At 44.5% G+C, this 19,451-nt stretch overlaps 1 protein-coding gene and 1 non-coding gene across 2 annotated transcripts in view; both read right to left on the minus strand.

Moving 5' to 3' along the window:
* The window catches only part of G3bp1 (G3BP stress granule assembly factor 1), a 28,582-nt gene extending 11,483 nt beyond the window's left edge, over positions 1-17,099 (minus strand). Inside the window, exons 1-3 of the mRNA XM_052193895.1 lie at positions 16,982-17,099; positions 2,455-2,567; positions 904-985 (exon numbers count right to left, since the gene is read on the minus strand). Coding sequence (XP_052049855.1) covers positions 904-985; positions 2,455-2,549 — 177 coding nt within the window. The 5' untranslated portion in view covers positions 2,550-2,567; positions 16,982-17,099. The remainder of the gene's footprint in view (positions 1-903; positions 986-2,454; positions 2,568-16,981) is intronic.
* On the minus strand, positions 5,373-5,512 carry LOC127695692 (small nucleolar RNA SNORA29). The gene has a single exon (XR_007980062.1). It is a non-coding gene; the product is annotated as a small nucleolar RNA SNORA29 (small nucleolar RNA).
* Positions 17,100-19,451: the final 2,352 nt, after the last annotated feature.

Raw genomic sequence — 19,451 nt, forward strand, 5'->3', positions numbered from 1 at the left:
ACCGTGAGCCTGAATACCCCTTCTTCCCGCCTAAGTTGCTTTTGTCGGGTATTGGTCTCAGCAATGAGACAATTAAATAACACAAAGTCTAGTTAAAAATAAATCCCAAGGGTTCTAGCAGGTAAGGGCACTTGCTTTAGGGCCTGATGATCCCGAGTGTGATCTCTAGGGCCTATAGGGTAAAGTAAACAACTGACAAGGTATCCTCTGACTTCCACAAGCATGCCACTGACAGTCACACTGACCCACAAATGGACAAATGTGAACACGTCAAAGCTGGAGAGATGGCTCCATGGTTAAGAGCTCTTACTGCTCTGGAGAGGACCTGTATTCAGTTCCCAGCATCCACATGGCATCTTAACTGCCTATAATTCCAGTTCCTGGGTCTCCAAAGCATTCTTCTGGCCTCCTCAGGGACTCGGCATACATATGGTGCAGACACAGATGCTAGCAAAACACTCATACAAATAAATATATCCATAAACCATTTTAAAAAATAAAAAACTGCCAACACAACAGATAAAGAATACATATATTACTGTTATAATATAGCCCAGCTGTCTGTGTGTGCTGTAGTTCCAGTGATCACAGCTTAGCCCCTGACACATTTATATGTAATCTAAGCGCTAGAGAAACTGAGCCAGGGGTATCCAGACATACATATCAAGTTCGAGGACAGCCAAAAACATTATCAAAATCATATCGCAAAAAATAAAATAAGCAAATAAAGTGCCTTTTAAGTTTAAAAATTGCATTCTTCTGCTGAAGCCAGCTATCTAACAGAGAATGAATGTAACACAACAATACACAGGTAGTTCAGCAAACCTAGGAACTGAAACAGAAACCACCCCAGGTACCAGCTCCCAGCTGCCTTCTTTGCTGCTACTGGTCCACAGCACCCACCTTTTGCCCGTAGACTGCATCTGCTGGCTTCCCGTTGGAATCCAAGCCCCCGTGGGCATAGGAAGAGTTCTTTCCATAAAATCTGTACAAGAGAAGGCAATTTACTTCTCATCTTCAAGGACCCGAAGTGCAGGTACTTAGAGTTCAGGCTTGGTACCTATCCACCTCACTGGCAGCCTCACAGCAGGGACTCTGTTTATGTTTGTGCACGACAAGTCCATTGCACACGCCCAAATGGGAACAGTCTCAGTCAAGGAGGCATGTGTGTGGTTTTCAAGTCCCGACTTCCAAGTTTCAGGGTAGGATGATCATGTTGGGAAGGACCTTGGAGTTTGTCAGCAAAGTCAGGCACTTATAATCAAAGTCAAGTTCCTGTTTCCGCTGAGGACAGCTGCCCTGTCACGGACCTGAAGAGTCGGTGCCTTCCCACCTGAGAAAGCAGCGGGCAGTTGTCCTGGGCACGGGTGGTTTGAACTTCTATCCCGTTAGCTCTCTCTCATCTATACACTCCATTACCATTTCATTAAAAGAACAGAGAGATGTACAGCAAAATGCCAACCAAAGACCACTGAAAACATCTAAGGACAACTCAATATACGCTTAAAAGAGCCCGCGCTACAGCCATGGATCTACACCCTGTTTCCATCTATCTTACCCCCAAAGCACACGAACTTGCTACTTTTCTTTTTTTCAAGAAAGTTTTTCTGTGTAGCCCTGACTGTCCTGGAACTCACAGAGATCTACCTGCCTCTGGCTCCTGAGCGCTGGGATTAAAGGTGTGTGCCATTTTCAAGCTATTAAAAGAATTCAATTCAGTAGCCTCTGCTCTCTCCCCCAGGCCCCTCTACAACACACCCTTGTTGGAAATGGAAAGGCCTCAAGCCTTAGGATATAAGGGCATCAGCAAGACAGAGGTGTGCAGTGTCTTCCCGCCCCAGCTTGGATTTGTGCTGGTGCAGATCCTGACACCACAACCTTAACTAATTTTCAAGACAGGAAAGAAAACTGACACAAAACCCAGCAAGAACTAAGAAAAAAGAAGAGGTTGAAAACGTGCAGAGACAGCTTCTGCTGCTCAGAAGTGAATCCAGAGATTTAAACCCTCTGAACACCAACATCTATAAGATGAGACCAGCTTCTGAAATGCTTCATCAAAAGATTGTCAAGAGAATCAAGAGACTGTTCTAGAAATGATAAACTTTAAAAAAACATTTCAGCCTGATTCAAGTAGAAACTATAGCACAAATACAACTTGTGTAAAAAATCATCCTAAGTCCAGATAGTTTTATACTGCAACAGTATAAAATGCCAGACGCAAGCCACCTCACTAGCGAACTAATACAGCTCTATAAAGTAAATCTGTATGAGCTGGGTGTGGTGGACACCTTTATCTAAGAACTCAGGAGGCAGAGGCAGTCAGGACGCTCAATCCCAGTCTAGGCCAGGGCTACATAACAAGGTGAGACCTTATGCTGTTCCTAACCCTCTATTTAACAGTGCTTATTTGAAGAGCTATCCCACAGCACCCCTCCTAGGCACTTGAGAGCACACCTGTGCAGCATGTCCGGGGCCTGGTTCAGCAGGGTGTAGTACTGTCGCACAAACTCCCGCCCGACCAGCAGGGGACTAGGCTTCTCCATAACCATCGCTTTGGTGGATTCAACCTGTAAAACAACGTAAGTCAGTTAACCATTTGCAAGAGCTTGAAAAGGACTGACTCACTGTGGTAAGCCAACTAAACACAGCATGGCCTCAGTATTCCTAGGTGTCTCACTGCAACATGCTAGCTACCCTAGAACTCACTGTGTAGACCAGGACAGCATGGGATTTGCCTACTTCAGCCTCCTAAATGTCTATTACACCAAGTTTAAAGTTTGAAAAGGAATAAACATTATAAGAACAAACTAGGCTGGGCAGTGGTGGCACACGCCTTTAATCCCAGCACTTGGGAGTCAGAGGCAGGCAGATTTCTGAGTTTAAGGCCAGTCTGATCTACAGAATGAGTCCCAGGACAGCCTGAGTTACAGAGAAACCCTGTCTGGAAAAAAACAAAAACAAAAACAAACAAAAAAGAACAAACTAAATCCATAGTTTTTACATCCCAGTGTATTGTAATCAAATGAATACATGAGGAAAAAAAAGTGTAAAAACTCCTTATTCCAAATATTCAGTTTTCTTAAAACTAGAGATAAAACCCCAACAGTAAATATCTGCAGCATGAGCCAGCCAGCCCACAGTTAAGTTCCTAAGCAGCTTACTTAAAATAAAGGCCTTCTAGTCCTTTTTTTGTTCTGTTCTTCAAGACACAGTTTCTATGTACAGCTCTGGCTGTCCTGGAACTTGCTTTGTAGATCAGGCTGGCCCTGACTTCAAGAGATCCTCTGTACTGAGACTAAAGGCAAGCAGTACTAGGCCGTGCAGTTCTCCCACTCAGATCTCTCGTTTCCCCATCCTAGACGCAAAGACAACAACTTAGCTGGTACAGTCGATGCCCATGTACCAGTTACCATACTCTCTAGTTTACTTGGACCACAAAAAAATAAAACAGGCCAGAGGGTAGTGGTACAGGCCTTTAATCCCAGCACTTGGGAGAGAGACAGGCAGATTTATATGTTCGAAGCCAGACTGGTCTACAAGAGTGAGTTCCAAGACAGCCAGGGCTACACATAGAAACTGTGGCACTGGGCGCGGGAGGGGGGGGGGGGGGGTGGAGGCAGGGGAATATGAAGAACTACAGGGACTGAAGAGAAGGATCAGCAGTTAACAGCACTGGCTGCTCTTCTAGAAGAGGTGGATTCAGTTCCCAGCAACCATCTGTATCTCCAGCGTCCTCTTTAGGCACTGAGCAAACATGTTCCACAAACATACATAATGGCAAGCACACATAAAGGAAAAGTTTAACTGGATATAGTGATGCATGACTTTAATACCAGTTCTCAGAATGCAGAGGCAAACAGATCTTTGCGTTTAAGACTAGCCTAGTCTACAGTTCTACCTCCAGGCTAGCCAAGCCTATATAATAAGGACCTGTCTCAAAAAAGACAAAGCCAAAATTTAAAAAAATAAAAAAGAAATAAAAAAGTTCTTTACATTGATTATTATAAAATAAAGGACTGTCAAAATCAAATATGTAGAATTAGCAAGATTTTTTTTTACTGTAACAGCTTAAAATACGATGAAGATTTGTTAACTTCTGTTTACAAAGATACCTGTAAATCTTCAACATCCTCTGATAAAGTAGCAATTTCCTCCCAAGTTGAAACATAGCATCCTGCTCATTTTCTCAACTATAGTTCCTAGATCAGGTGTACAATTCACAGCAGTGGCAGTTCTGAAGCCCCTAGAAACATCCTTAATACTGCAAAGCATTCAAGGCTCAGAAAGAAAGTCAATCGTAGTTCTCAGTCAGGAAGTTCTCAAAGCATACAGGACTCCCAAGGCCACCTCCCTCCCCAAGGCTGGGAATCAGTGAGGACTGCTGCTGAGGACGGCCAGGATTGCCCTCCCTGTGGAGGTCCATGTGGCTTTTGTAAGTCATCACCAGGCTGGGATGAACACCTGATAATGGAGCTACCAACAAGCTCAATGCCTCACCAAGGCGAACACTTGTTTACATCTCCCCAAGAAAGCCACACACACACAGAGTGTAGGCAATCTACTTACAGGATAAAAGGGAATCCGTTTCTAGCACTCTGGGAGGCAGAGGCAGGTAGATTTCTGAGTTCGAGGCCAGCCTGGTCTACAGAGTGAGTTCCAGGACAGCCAGGGCAATACAGAGAAACCCTGTCTCAGAAAAAAGCAAAAAAAGCAAAAAAAAAAAAAAAAAAAGGGGGGGGGGATTGGTTTTACTTCAGCTTTTGTTGTTTCGTTTTAAAGTATGATGGATGTATGTGCTTTGTCTGCATGTATGTCTACGTACCACATGTGTTCCTGGGGCCCTTGGAGGCATCAGAACTGGAGTTATGAATAGTTGTGAGCTATCTACCATGTGGGTGATGGAAATCAAACCCAAGTTCTGCAGAAAAGCAGGCAGCACGCTTAACCCAAGCCCTCTCTCCAACCCAATTTCAGTTTTAATTTGTATACTTAACAGCAGGACACCATTTACTACATATTAGAGAAGAAATCGTTTATCCCACTAATTTGGGAAGACATGGGTATCTTAGAAGAATTATCAGACAACTTTTCCCAAGTACATCTCTGTTAACATTGGGTTTTCATCATTACAACACACTGCTTCCCTGTTTAAAATGGGGGGGGGGAGGGCAGCAACAGTGGTGCACGCCTTTAATTCTAGCACTCAGGAGGCAGAAGCAGGTGGATCTCTTTGAGTCCAAGGCCAGCCTGATCTATCTACAGAGTGAGTTTCAGGACAGCCAGGGCTACATATCTATGGGAGGGGAAATATCTTTCAAGTTCATTCATTATTCAAACTTTGGGTTTTACCACATGTGAGTTGTAATAAGCAGTGGTTTCTGTCCAGCCATTTCATATAGAGGGAGGACACTGAAAAGTCCTCTCTCTTCAGATCATGGCACCTTTAATCTATCCCATAAGCATAGCCACCAAAATCTATCATCAGTAGAAAATGTGGTAGTCAAATGGGACATCAAGGTTGAGCAAGGTGAATAACATGGACCTAAGAGCAGTTTGTACCCTCACCTGCCTGCTTTTTCTTTTTTTCTTTTTTGTTTTTGAGCTAGGATCTGGGTGTGTTGGCTCTATCCACCTTCAAACTTCTTGGCTTGGGTGATCCCCATAATAGAATCATCACTGCTCAGACTACTGGTGCTTACACTACACATGACTGCTGTGCTTGTGTGCGTGTGTGTTTTGAGACAATCTCACAATATGGACCAAGCTAGCCTAGAACTCACAATCCCCTGTATCGGCCTCCATAGGGTTGAGTTGCAGCATGGTCCATTTCTTATACTATTCTTGAATGTCTGACCCACTTACTTCATTTCACTAAAACCTAAATTCCAAGGATTGATCATTTTCCAACTACAGTTGTGAGATCAGTTGTAGAATCCAGTCAGGACAGCTCTGAATGAGACCCAAGAAAAAAGTCACAAATTTAAAATATTTTTTAAAATGTATGTGACCCACATGTACACTTGGTACTTACAGAGTTACAAATACTTTATGAGTCACCATGTAGGTGACAAGAACTGAAGACTGGTCTTCTGCAAGAATACCAAGTGTTCTTAACCACTGAGCATCTCTTCAGTCCTGTTATTTTGTTTTTGTTAATTCCATTGTGTGGTTCTCCAACATGAACTTGGTCCAAACATGAACATGACCAAAGAGGCCCTACCTAGACTATGGAGCAGCTCCAGGAGGCACCAGGAGAGTGGTCTGTCTTCACAGAGACTCGACTGTGACAAAACCACCAACAGAAACTTTTATCCTAAGTCAACAATTATCATGAAGGTGGACCACCGTAAACTGCACATTTGCCTGGCTATCTACAATAACTGAGCTCAGATTCTGACTCCATTCTTCAGATATAATAAGGTCCACCCTTCCTTAGAAAGTCTTCCTTCTGTGAATTCAGAGAACCAATAAGCTTACTAAGGTATGATCAGTGACCTGGAGCTGCCTGCAACAACCTCAGCCAAGATCCTTCAAAGACCCCGGGAACCCTTGTATTACATGAAAGATTACACTGACACCTTACTCCAAACCTCTGAGCAAGCACCTAGCTCCTGAGTTCCCACCCTGACTTACTTTCAATGGTCTGTACCCTAGAAGTAAGGCAAATAACACGCCCCCCCCCAAAAAAAAACACAGTAACTTGACCATCAGGAATTCTTAAACATCTTGGATCGTGCTTGTCATCTCAGCACTTGAGAGGCTGAGGCAGGAGGATTGCTGAGATTAAGGTAATCTACATTTTAAATTTCTCTCCAACTAATTCATCATCTTCTCTGAACCATGGATGGATAACACAACAACCCTTGAGAATGTTTTTATATTGCTTTCAAACTAGTCAACTCTCAATACTTTGAAACCAATTAATTCTATGTAACCCAGTCTAGCCCAGAATTCATTTTCCTCCAGCCTTGGCTTCAATTGCTAGACCTCAATAGGTTATCAGCACTCAATTCTGTCCAACCTAAAACAATTAAAATACAAAAAACCATTCAAACAGATTCTTTCCAGAAACATATCTGCTAGTGGTGACAAACGGAAACAATGCAAACCTGTGAAAATGGTTGACGTTCTATGAAAGCACATGCTGGAGGCTCCAAGGCCCCTTCCTCACTCAGTCAGAGCTTCTGATTATGCCGTGTCCTCACCAAAGAGCTTTTTAGAAATAGCTGCAAATGTGGACGCACACCATCCTCCCCTATTCCCAGTGTTAACAGGCTACTGATAAAGCTACCAAGATCAGCACCAGGAAGCAAGCCAGCTGGATGGCTTCAACTGGAAACAGCAAGTCTCCCACACCCTGGACAGCTGGAGCAATTCTAAAAGCACAGACACCCTGTCCTATATATAAGACAGTAGTCAGGTCACTCCTACTTTTTATTACACTTTTCCCAGGAGGGTAATATCTGGAGTTGAATATAAATCCTTCCCTTAAATCATTATGGTTTAAGAGAAATTAGAAATTAAAGAAAATTAACCTAGGAAGAGTGAAAGGTTAAATAAGCCATTTTCACTTAACAAAGTGCAGCATTCCAATGTTTACAATTTTTTTATTTGTGTGTTTGTGTATGCACGTGCATGAGTGCATACACCTTAGCATACACACCTTAGGAGACCAAAATCCCCTGGTGCTGGAGTTACAGATGGTTGTAAATCACCTGATATGGGTGCTGGGAATCAAACTTCCACAATAACAGCAAATACTCTGAACCACTAAGCCATTTTGCCAACCCCTAACTTTACAATTTTATTAAGCAATCTGCAAAGCTCCCAGTCCTTCAATAAACTCAGTCATTGAAATTAAGGCCCATGGGATGGAATATCTGAGACTAGATAAGCCATAGAAAACCAAATACTACCGTTCTGCTAAAGGAACACAGTGAAAAACATGATTCCTCATGACATTCTGCTGTACTCATAGCTCAGTGTCCTGCTCAGCCATGAGTGAAGCTTCTTCCTGAAGTAGATGGGGCAAATGTAGAGTCCCACAAGTGGACAATGTACAGTGAGAGACCTTGGTGCATTTGGTCCTAAATGGCACATCTCCATCAAATCCCTCTCCTCGGGCCAAGGGAACCCAACAGAGGAGGAAGTGGAGCGATTGTACAGGCCAGTGGAGACCGGAGACACCAAGGAAACAGGGCTTCTAGACACAACAAGGCTGACACATACACAAACCAGAGACTGTGGCAGTGCAGTATATGCAGGGCCAGCTAAAGTCCCAGTGTTAAACCCCTAATCCAGAAGCTCTCTCAATAACTGATAACCACTCACAAAGGAAAAAGTTAAGTTTTCTCTAATAGAGCCTCATTTAACCACACTATGCCCAGCAGTCGGTGCCCTGCACAAAGTGAACTCAATGGTATTTTTAGTGGGTTTTTTTGTCTCACGATGCTTGTCTGGGCATTTTTTAAGCCTTCCACAGATCTTTTTTTATATATGATAGTCTCTGATTTTGAATTTGAGTTTCCTGTGCTTTTTCTTTGGCTGGGTTTTTTTTCCCCAGTTTGTTTGTTGTCCTATTCTGTTTTTGGTTTTTTTTTTTAATTTTACCTTATTTTACTTTACTACTATTAGATGCCTGTTTGTATTCTAATGAAAGAAAAAGAAGGGTTGTGGATTTGGATAGGTGGGAAAGTGAAGATGATCTGGGAGGTGGGGGAGGGAAAGCTGTAATCAAAATATACTGCATTAAAAAAAGTCCATTTTCAAAACAGAAACTCAATTATAAACCACACAGGACTGTGAGGGTGGGAGTCAGAAGTAGAGCGCTCACCTGCCAGACGCGGAGTCAGCCTCAGAGCCACAAACAGAGAAAGCAGCAATGCATTTACACACACACACTTTCCTGTTGGCTCAACTGACTGGCTTACAAGCTTGTACATAAATCTTCACAACTTCTCACTTGCCTCAGGTTGATAGCTCTCATAGCATCTTTAATGAAATGGACAGAGCCAATTAAGAGTCCTCCCCAAGGTCCAGACAGCCACCCCTGTCCCCTATTGCTGACAGAGGGAGCAGGACCAATGAAAGCAAGCAAGCCACCCCACTGCCAAAGTCTCAACAGTTCTGCTTACTCTTTCCAACAAAATCAAAACCAGCATGTCAATGGCTCACTTAAAGTGACAGTTCCAAGGTTTGAACAACAGACTCTAAGAAGGCACTATCCGCAGTGCACAGTGCTGAAGAACATGTTTGGCATGAACAAGGCCCCGGGTTCAGTTCCCAGCACCAAAGACTAAAAACTATTAAAAAACACCCCAGCTTGGGAATAGAACACTTGCCTAGAATGCAAAGCAGGGCACATAATCAAAGCAGAACTGGCAATTCCCAGGAGTACCAGACAGGCAGCAAACAAAACATTTAAAACTACTCTTCTGGGGGAGGGGGGTGCTAGAGAGATGGCTTAGTGGTTAAGAGCACTGACTGCTCTTCCAGAGGTCCTGAGTTCAATTCCTGGCAACCACATGGTGGCTCACAACCATCTGTAATGGGAGCTGATACCCTCTTCTGGTGTGTCTGAAGACAGTTACAACATACTCATACACATAAAATACACTCATACACATCTCTTCTCAGACAATCAGTAACAAGCAGCAAGGGTGCATGGCAGACTACAAGGACAGAGTCTGGAAAGAATACCCTACAATTCTCTCCTGGGCCCATCTACAAAGAACTCACCACAGTGCAAGACAAAAACAGATATAACTGCTGCCTTGTCTGTAAAATGTGAGATTGGTAACATCAATGAGGAACTGGCTGAGCTCTTGCTTATACCACAGAAATCTCTGTGAGGTGACCACATGCACATTTAAATGACTAAAAAGCTATAAAGAAAAATAAAATAAAAACCTTAAAAGCATCACTCCCAAGACTGAAAACCAACACTGACTGCACCACATTAATGGGTCTAAGGCCCATCTAACAGTCATACTCTGTATAATAATCAGGAAGTCAGCACAGAAATCTAGGCAAAGGCATTCACAATTATAATCCAAGTTATGAGTGAACCCCAGCAGGAGGATCATGAGTTCAAGGCCAGCCTAGGTTACATAATGAATTTGAAACCACCCAGAAAGAGATCTAAAAAGCAATTTTAATAAAATAGGTCAATTGTTTTTAAAAGTACCATGTAGAAGTAAAGAAAACGTCTCAATGCAAATGAGCTTTTAACAGGTTAGCTATGAAAATAGACAAAGGGATTGATTCATGGAACTAACTTACCAGGACAGTGAACAAGGCCCTGGGACAGTGTTCGAACTGGGTTTGTGGCTCAGTGGCAGAGTGTCTAACTAGCATGAACAAAGCCCTGGGTTCAATTCCTCATACTACAAAAAAACATACCCACAAATTTTAGACTAATTCCAAAGGATAGTACAAACACGAGCAAGTATACCTCATCCTTTAAGAAACAATAATATAATTCAATACACATACACAAACAGCAAACTCAAGGGGCAGGTTGGGAGATGGCTCTATGATCAAGAGCACTTAGTGCGCACTCAGATCCCAGCACCAGCACAGAATAGCTCACTCACAACTGTCTTCAACTCCAGCATCAATGGTCCTTGTGGCCTCTGTGGGCACGCACAAGTTCACCTACCCTTTAATCTTGAAATGGATCAAACCAAATCAGCAAACAGAAGCCAATCTTCCAAAGACAAACTACACGGCAGTCAACCAAGGATTCTTCCTTCCCCAGTGCTTGGTTTGAACTCAGTGAATGCTAGGCAGGCTTTTTCTCTAGGCAGAATCTCACTAAATTGCCTAGGCTAAACTGGAATCTGCTGGCTCAGCTTCCTTACCTAGGAAGGAACACACAAGGGAGTATTTCTGCGGAGATAAACCGTTCACTATCTTGATTGTGGTGATAACCACGTGGGCATAAACCCCAGACCACCCCTTTAAATGTACTATTCCATTAGATCCTGATAAAGCTATCCTTTAATTTCCCCCTATACTAATAAAATAAACTGAAAAGACATTAGGATGGTTTCCTGGAAAGTCAGAATGGAATGGGAATCTACATGAGAAAATTAGTCTTCACACACCCCCAACCCTGGCTTTTTTTTTTTTTAAAGGTAAGGTCTCACCCTGTAGATCTGGCTTCAATTTACTATATGAAGCAGACTGGTCTGGAATAGAGCTATGTCTCCGCCTGTCTCCTGACTGCTAGGAATAAAAGTGTACACCACCATGCCAGGTGTATCATCTTTTAATATTTATTTAGTATGCGTTCATGTACACACACGTACACACACACACCCATGCACATGGACACCAGAAATGAACTTGCTGGAGTCTGCTTTTTAAAAAGCAACGCAATATATTAATTATTCTCTAAATAGTGTCAAAGTGTCATTTTGACTACTTTACAAATGTATCAAGAGCAACAAAAAACAAAAACACTAAACACCTTAACAATGAGAATATAAAGTTCAAAGAGTATACATTGTATTTCAATGTTTGGAATCAAGACTCTGGGAACTGAAACAATGTCTTTCCAGGACCAGAGTAACATTGTTACTTCTAACTTTGTTGTCAATCTCTTCAGAAGCAAATGTAGCCCCAGTACTGGATGGGGCAATCTGTCAATCTGTCACCTAAATCCTTTGGACTCACTACATGCCACAATCCCTCCCTCCAAAATTCTCTCTGGTGAAAGGCTTATTTTAAGTTGGGCCAGGCAAAACACCATACTAATTAATGCAAGTAAGAAATACTTAAGTAACAACAGAGAAGCAGCAAGGCCTTCAGAGAACACCAGTCCAGGGACTTGGAAGACTACAAATTCAAAGCCTGTGTCAGCTCGAGTTCAAAACCATACAAGGCAAGGAGTACAAATAAAAAAGCGAGGCCTGGAGACACAGGCTCTCGCTCAGTGCTGGCCTATCATGTCCAAGACCCTAGATTTACTGCCCAGTACCACAAAGAGAAAAGGAGGAGCAGAGTGATTATACCAACAAGACATTAACATACTAATCATCAAAAATTGGTTAATACTAGGCACAACTCAAAGAATAAAATTAATACCATAAGGCCCCACTGATAAAATCAAATCACTGAATTATCAAGGGGAGCCGGGTCTACTGGAATCCCAGCACTTCAGGAGGCTGAGGCAGATTAAGTTCAAGGCTAGCCTGGGAGACAGAGAAATCTTGTCTCAAAACAACAAAAATAAAGTAGTAGACAAAATAAATATAAATTGTAAAATTAAGTAGGAAAGCTTTAGGGAAATCAAACTATTAAAAAGGAGAAATGGCCAGGCGGGTGGTGGCATGCACCTGTAATCCCAGCACTCTGGGAGGCAGAGGCAGGTGGATTTCTGAGTTGGAGGCCAGCCTGGTCTACACAGTGAGTTCCAGGACAGCCAGGGCTATACAGAGAAACCCTGTCTCAATCGAAAAACCAAAAAAAAAAAAAAAAAAAAAAAAAAGGAGAAATGGCTCAGTATTTAAGAGCACTAACTGTTGTACTGTTGTACTGTTTTTCCAGAGGTATATAGTTCAATTCCCAGCAACCACATGGTGGCTCACAACTGTAATGGGATCCAATGCCCTCTTCTGGTGTGTCTGAAGACAGCTACAGTGTGATCATATAAATAAAATCTCTAAAAAAAAAAAATCATGGCTTCAAAACACCTGGAAAAGCAGAGGCAGTAGAATCAAGCATTAGAAGCCAGATTAAGTTAGTTATAGGAGATCCTACATCAAAATAGATGGATTAATAAATAAATAAACAAACAACCTAGCTGGGTGTTATTACATAAGTCTTTGCCTTTAATTCTAGAACTAAGGAGGCAGAGGCAAGCAGATCTCTGAGTTCAAGGATAGCCTGGTCTACATACTGAGTTTCTAACAAAACCCCATAAATCTTAGCAACTTTAGTATACATGCCTACAAACTCAGATTCTCTCTCCTAAAGAAAACAGTCCCACATTTCCCTTCCCTTGGGTATGAGTGGAAAGGGAAACACAGGCACCTCACCCTCCCCACACCATACAGATACCACGACACAGTGCCTTCGATGCCTTAGGAGATTGTGGTTCAGACCGTAAACCCAATCCAGCCCTAAGACAAACCTGAAGACCCTAAGTGTCAAGGTCATGAAGGATAGAACAGAACAGAAACTCACAGAGGAGAACTAAGGAGACAAGAGGACTTTGGAATGGATCCTGAAACAGAAAAAGTACATTTGCAGAAGCACCTGAGGAAACCGAAATAAAGCCTATGTCAGGGGGGCTCACCAATTTGTTTTGATAAATACACACTGACTGCACAGGATGAGGTAAGCAGATCTGTTACAATTCTTTTATAAATCTTAAACTATATCAAATACTGACTTTCCCAAGAAGAAAAATGACAAGTATCAGTAAGCTGGACAATTTGGTTTTTTTCTCCCTGAGTAGCCCCTGCCAATCCCAAAGATAGCACACACCTTAACCCCAGCCTCAGGAGCCCAAGCAATGCCCCCTAAGTGTAGGGTGTAACTCAAGGGCAGAACACGAGCCCAGTAGGCACAGGGTCCTGGTTCTGGTTTGATTACAAGCACCACAAAAAGAAAAACTGACAAATTCTGAGTAACAACTCCAAGTCCTTAGATCCCACAATGCACAGGTGGACGTGCCAGCATTTTCTTTTTTAAGATGAAGTCTCAAGTAATCCACGCTGGCCTTAACTCTGTAAAGTCCATGATATCCCAGAGACCATTTTTCAAAGTGCCTGGGGTTGCGGTCCAGTAAGAGTCCACACTGGATCCTGCTTTCAGTCTGCCACAGCGACTAAGTAACCACTTAGTGAGCAACTGGGGCCCATTGCTCTTTGCCTTCCTTACACCTAGGAAGGCACTGCAAAGCAGTCCTAGGCTGCAACTTTCTTTCCTCTCTGTAATGCAAACCATGCATTACAAGTGTTCCCAGTTCTTAGTCCTATCACCTGGACAGCAGTGCAGCTTTCCAAATAAAGTTGCATTTAAAAAAAAAAAACTAAGTAGAGAATAGTAAATATTCCTAGATAAGTAGAGAATAGTAAATATTTCCATTTACTATTGTAAATAGTAAATAGACTATTGTCGCCTGCTACAAGTGCGATGACAGCTGCTGAATCTAAATTTAACTCCCAAGCTTAGATAAAGGTTCTCCTGAACTTGGACAAGGTTCCCCCACTAACTGTAACAACTACAGGGGAAAGGGACCATTATTTCTTTCAAGACAGGGTCTTATTGCGTAGCTCTTGGGTGGCCTGTAACTCACTATATAGACAAGGCTGGTGCCTGGAAGAGAGCTACCTGCCTCTGCCTCAGAGTGCTGGAATTAAAGATGTACACTACCACACCTAGCTTGATCTACCTATTTGACCACTACCTCCCCTGTAAATCAGCAATGTAATATAAACTCTAAAAAACAACTCTATTTCAGCACTATAACTTAAAACTTGGTTTGAGTTACAAATTCTTAGTTTTCTATTAAATCTGTTAGCACTGGACTAATTCACTTTAAATAAAAAAATGCAAGTGTTAGTAGCACAGTACTCAGTGGCAGAGGCAGGCAGATTTCTTCATTCAAGCCTGATCCAGAGAGAGTTCCAGGACAGCCAGGGCTACAGAGAGAGACCATATCTGGGGGGGGGGGGAGGGGGGGGGGAGGTGTACCATATGCAATCATAAACCTATTTAAAAATAAACTGAAGTCAACCTATGCCTTGTGTTTTCCATGGAGTTCAGAAACACAGGGAGTCCATTGTCCAGATGACAATTAAAAAAAAAAAATTCATTCAAGCAGGGTCAGGAACACACATTTCCAAAATCTAATGCTCAGGCATTGGACTGACAGCTGAGAACTAAAAATCAAAATGTTGAGTTAAAACAAAAGAAACTGCCCAGTGTAGTACCTGTTGGAACCACAGCTCAAACGACTGACCTCCACCAGCAGTAACCTCTGACCAGCTTGGAAGGCAGCAGCCAAGGCTTTAATTCACTGCTTTCTGACACTAAGCTACGGAGTGAGTTTTCTATTCCCACCCTACTAACCACCTGCCTAAAGCCAAGAGCACAGGTCTTTTGAATGTGCGGGGATGAGATTAACAACCATTCCCTTAAATTACATCATTTCACTTTGATATATTTGACTTCCCAGGTTAAAAGCAGGTCACTGACCACCTTACTTTAAAAGGTGAATTACTAACATTCGCCTACCCCTAGGTGCAGGTTAAGTAGAACCCGTTCCAAGGAAACAATGTTATTTTCAGAAGCAAGCCAGTTAAGCTCAGCATGCATCCCCACAGCGTTTGGTTGTTTAGTGCCACTTTGTATTTTCTTGGAAAACAGAAACAACTTTAATTCCTTGGTTTTTAACTTTTTGCAAGGATGTACACCTTGAGAGCTAGTCTTAACACTTTTGTTGTAGTCTTGTTTGAGTCGGAAACATTTGCCATCTGAAGTGCTTTCTCGAGCTGGGAGCAAAGGTGATCCTCAGCACATAGATAGGCTGACCACAAATCCTTGAAAATATCTTTGCAAACTGTCGAAGTCCAGCCAAATAAGTACTAACATAAATTACTTAGCTGGACTTGGTGGGATGCACCTTAAACCTTACCTCTTGCCACTAAGATGATTCTAAGTTCCAGGCCAGTAAGGATTCCATAGTAAGAATTAAAAAAAAAAAAAAAAAGGCAGTTGATGATAGATGATTTGGCAGGAGACTTAACTGCTGTGCTTGCCAACAAACCCAATCGGTGACTGTAACCCAATGCACAATAACTGGACACCATCCTCTCTCCAGCAATTTCAGATGTGACGTTTTTTGTGGCTCTGGTTCTGGTAACTGAACCTGGGGCTTCCTCTATTCCATGCCAAGTGCTCTACCTCTGAGCTGAAGCTCGGGTCCTATCCAATTTCAAACTTTTAACCTCAACTCCAGTGAGAATTTAAACTCTTCGTTTCCTTGGACTTATGATCTTCTCAAAGGTTTTTATCTAAGTTTGTTCTGATTCAAAACTAAAACATTCGAAGTTAAAAGGGGTCTAAAGAATCAAGACCTAATGTCAGAGTTTTTGACTTCCTGCTGGCGGGAATTTCCCAATACCTCGAGGTGCGTTTCCGACCTGCCGAGGGGAACACTCAATTATATTACACTGGCTGTGTTTTTTCTCTTTTCCCCCCCAGAATCTAACTTGGAGGCGCATCTATCTATCCACGTAGGTGCGAAGAAAGCCAAGTTCTTCTTAGTCATTCAACACCCCACCTGTAACCTCCCTTCTCTGGAGTCCCCCCCACTGGCTCGCACAGATGCCACCACCGGCCTTCTCATGCTGAGGTTTGCACCCCAGGTTCAAGAGCTCAGTGGCCAATGGTGTCCCACGGACACGTAGCCTGCACATATGCCTGTCCTTTCCCTACAGAAGGCCTTGGTCCCACCTCGTTCTCCAGTTCACTGTACCTACCTGATCGCACCCAGGTGACCGGGAAAGGCGGGAAAAAAGGGAACTCTCGGCATAGTGCAGGGACTAACAGTGGGGTTTGGAGATATCACGTCTTGGCGTGGCTGTCTCTGCACCACTGAGCCCTTGATCCCGGGTTCGCGCGCCTCCGTTCTGCAGCCCTGGGAGGCGCGATCACGCTCTCAGCTTGGGCTCCCCCAACCCCCATCCCCATATCCGAAGTCTTCCTTAGGGTTCAGGCCCAGCTACATCATCTCGGCGAGCCGGCGCGCGCCAGAGAATGCGCGTGGAGCACGTAGGGCCGGCCAGACGCGTGACGCCCGCCGTTGGCGCGGCGGACCACGCGCGGGGCCCAAGGCAGGAGGCCGCGCCGGCCGTTGGTGGGGGTGGGGACGCGCCTCGCGGCCTCCCGGGGCGCCCCGCTCGCGGCCGCAGCTCGGCTCACGCCCGGCCCGCATCCGATCAGCCCCACCCGCGGGCCCATGTACCTGCGCGGCTGAGCGGGAGGACAGGGCTGCTGCGTGGGAGGAGGTGGCGACGTCCCTCGCGCGATGCCGCGGCACGCGTGCCCGCCGCCCGCTATATAGCTACGCTCAGCCGAACATGCTGTTCCCGGTCGCGTGCAGGGACCAATGGCCGCCTCGCCGCCGCGCCCCTTGGCTGCGATTGGACAGCGCCTTTGTCCAGGGGCCGAGCTCCTGAGTGGCTGCCTCATCTGCCTATAACTGAAGAATCCAGAGCCCAGATGGACATGAAGCCTCACCAATACTCGGATGGTCTATAAAAATAAGGGCGGGATGCACTGAGAGCGACACTCAGACAAGCCAATAGTTACATGCACAAGTTCTCATTGGCTTACATTTCTTTTTCTGGGCGGAAACCCACTGTCCAGGCAGGAGTGGTTGATCCACAAGGTGGGGCCCGTGTACTTTGGGGAAGTAAACCCCAAGCAACTAGAAGGTAGACGCGGGGGAGAAGGAAGCCCCCAGCCAATCGCAACACCAGATGAAGAAGATTGACAGGGTGGGATGGACCTCTCCAAAGGCAGCCCCAGGGCCCCTGTGCCCTCTGGGGCGGTTAAGAGGATGTGCTAGCTGCGTCTTCCGTTCCCTTTCCTTTCTCTTCCTCTTAGGTCGAATCCAGTCCTCAAGGACCCCCGCTCCCGCCTTCCTTGGCGACGTTGGTACCCAGGATCTAAGTGACAGAGTTTCCCCGGGTTTTGTTTTTTTGGTTTTTTTCTTTTTCTCTCCTAATCAGAACTTTTTTTGCATGCATTTCGGAAGAGCATGAGCTGCTAACCCTTAGCATTACTCAGCACGAATGCAGTGGCGACAGAGGACAGCGAAACTGGCTTGGTCAGGGGACCCCTGAGCATACCGCGAGGCAGCCTCTCTGGCGTTTGGGAATGCGCTTGTACTCAGGTGGCTTCCAAGCTGGCGTGCCCGGGTGGCTCGTGGGCTTTTTCTGATTTTCCCGTCTTGTGATTGCAGAGACAAGATCCCCTCTTTGATCACCCTCTGGCTTGCGAGCCTTATAGGATGCGTCACCACCAGCCATTGTCACATGCTTTTCAAATTGAAATGGGAACTTTACCCAACTCCTAGGCAGACATGCCTAAGTTTCCCCTATAAAGGCTCCAGGGTCCAAGTAGTAGTACTTCAGTCTGCTACTGTCCCCAACTAGGGGTTTTGTGAGCCCTATGGCCACCATGAGCATTTTATATTAAAAGAGCTGTGATCCAAATGCTAAGTACAAACTAAACTAGTCTGTGTTCCCTGGAGGCAGGGAGGATTTCAGGCCATCCTGAGCTACATAGCAAGTCCAAAGCCATCCTGGGTGATATGAAATCCAGAAAGCAGGGTAAACTCACATTAATTTGTTTTGTTTTAGGACTTTTTGTTTGTTTGTTGATTTTTTTATTTGTTTTTTTTTCCCCCGAGACAGGGTTTCTCTGTATAGCCCTGGCCATCCTGGAACTCACTCTGTAGACCAGGCTGGCCTTGAACTCAGAAATCCGCCTGCCTCTGCCTCCCAGAGTGCTGGGATTACAGGCGTGCGCCACCACCGCCCAGCTGTGTTTTAGGGCTTTTTAAGCCAAGGTCTCCCCTTGTAGCCTAAGCTGATCTCAAACTCTCCAGCCCCAACCTCCTAAATACCGGAAATACAGGCGTTAAAGTGTTAAAGCAAGTTTCCAAAAGGAACACGTGGACAGCTCCCACGTGCAGAGGAAAGACTCAGCCAACCCAGCCCAGCATGGAAGGAAAAGGCAGCCAGGCAGAACCTGGAACTCCGGAAGCCAGGAACCAAGTGAAAAGTCTGTAGTGCTCCAGCACCTCCCCACCCCCCATCCCCCACGCCCCTGTCTTCTGCCGTGAAGCAGCCAGAGTGTCACCAGGCAGCCCGCACTGAGCCTCCAGTGGGAACCTGCTTCTAGGGCTGAGAACACCAAGCCCTGAAAGCCACACTAATATTCCTACACAGCCTTCTAGGAACGCTTGGTAGGATTGCTAACCCAACCGAGGAATCTGGACTTTAATTTGGAGCTGTAGAGGCTTTGTTTGTTTTTAAAGATAGCCCCGGCTATCCTGGAACTCACTGTGCAGACTAAACTGGCCTCTAACTCACAGAGATCTCCCTGCCTCTGCCTCCCGAGTGCTAGAATTCAGGGGATGCAGCCCTCCTCCCATCTGGAAGGCTTTTTTTTTTTTTTAAGCGTAAACCAGATTTGAGATTCATATAGGGTTTTGTAGAAAAAAATGAAATACCATATTCAGAGAACTTTGACAAACTTTCTGGTGTAGTTTTGCGCTCTCTCTCTCTCTCTCTCTCTCTCTCTCTCTCTCTCTCTCTTTCCCTCCTTCCCTATTATTTAACAAATAACATAATCACAGCCCCATCTGGCCTAGAACTCATAAAGATCCTCCTCATGCTGCCTCTGTTGAGATTAAAGCAGTACAC

Source organism: Apodemus sylvaticus, chromosome 10 (assembly GCF_947179515.1).
Source record: "Apodemus sylvaticus chromosome 10, mApoSyl1.1, whole genome shotgun sequence".
In the NCBI taxonomy this organism is placed as follows: domain Eukaryota; kingdom Metazoa; phylum Chordata; class Mammalia; order Rodentia; family Muridae; genus Apodemus; species Apodemus sylvaticus.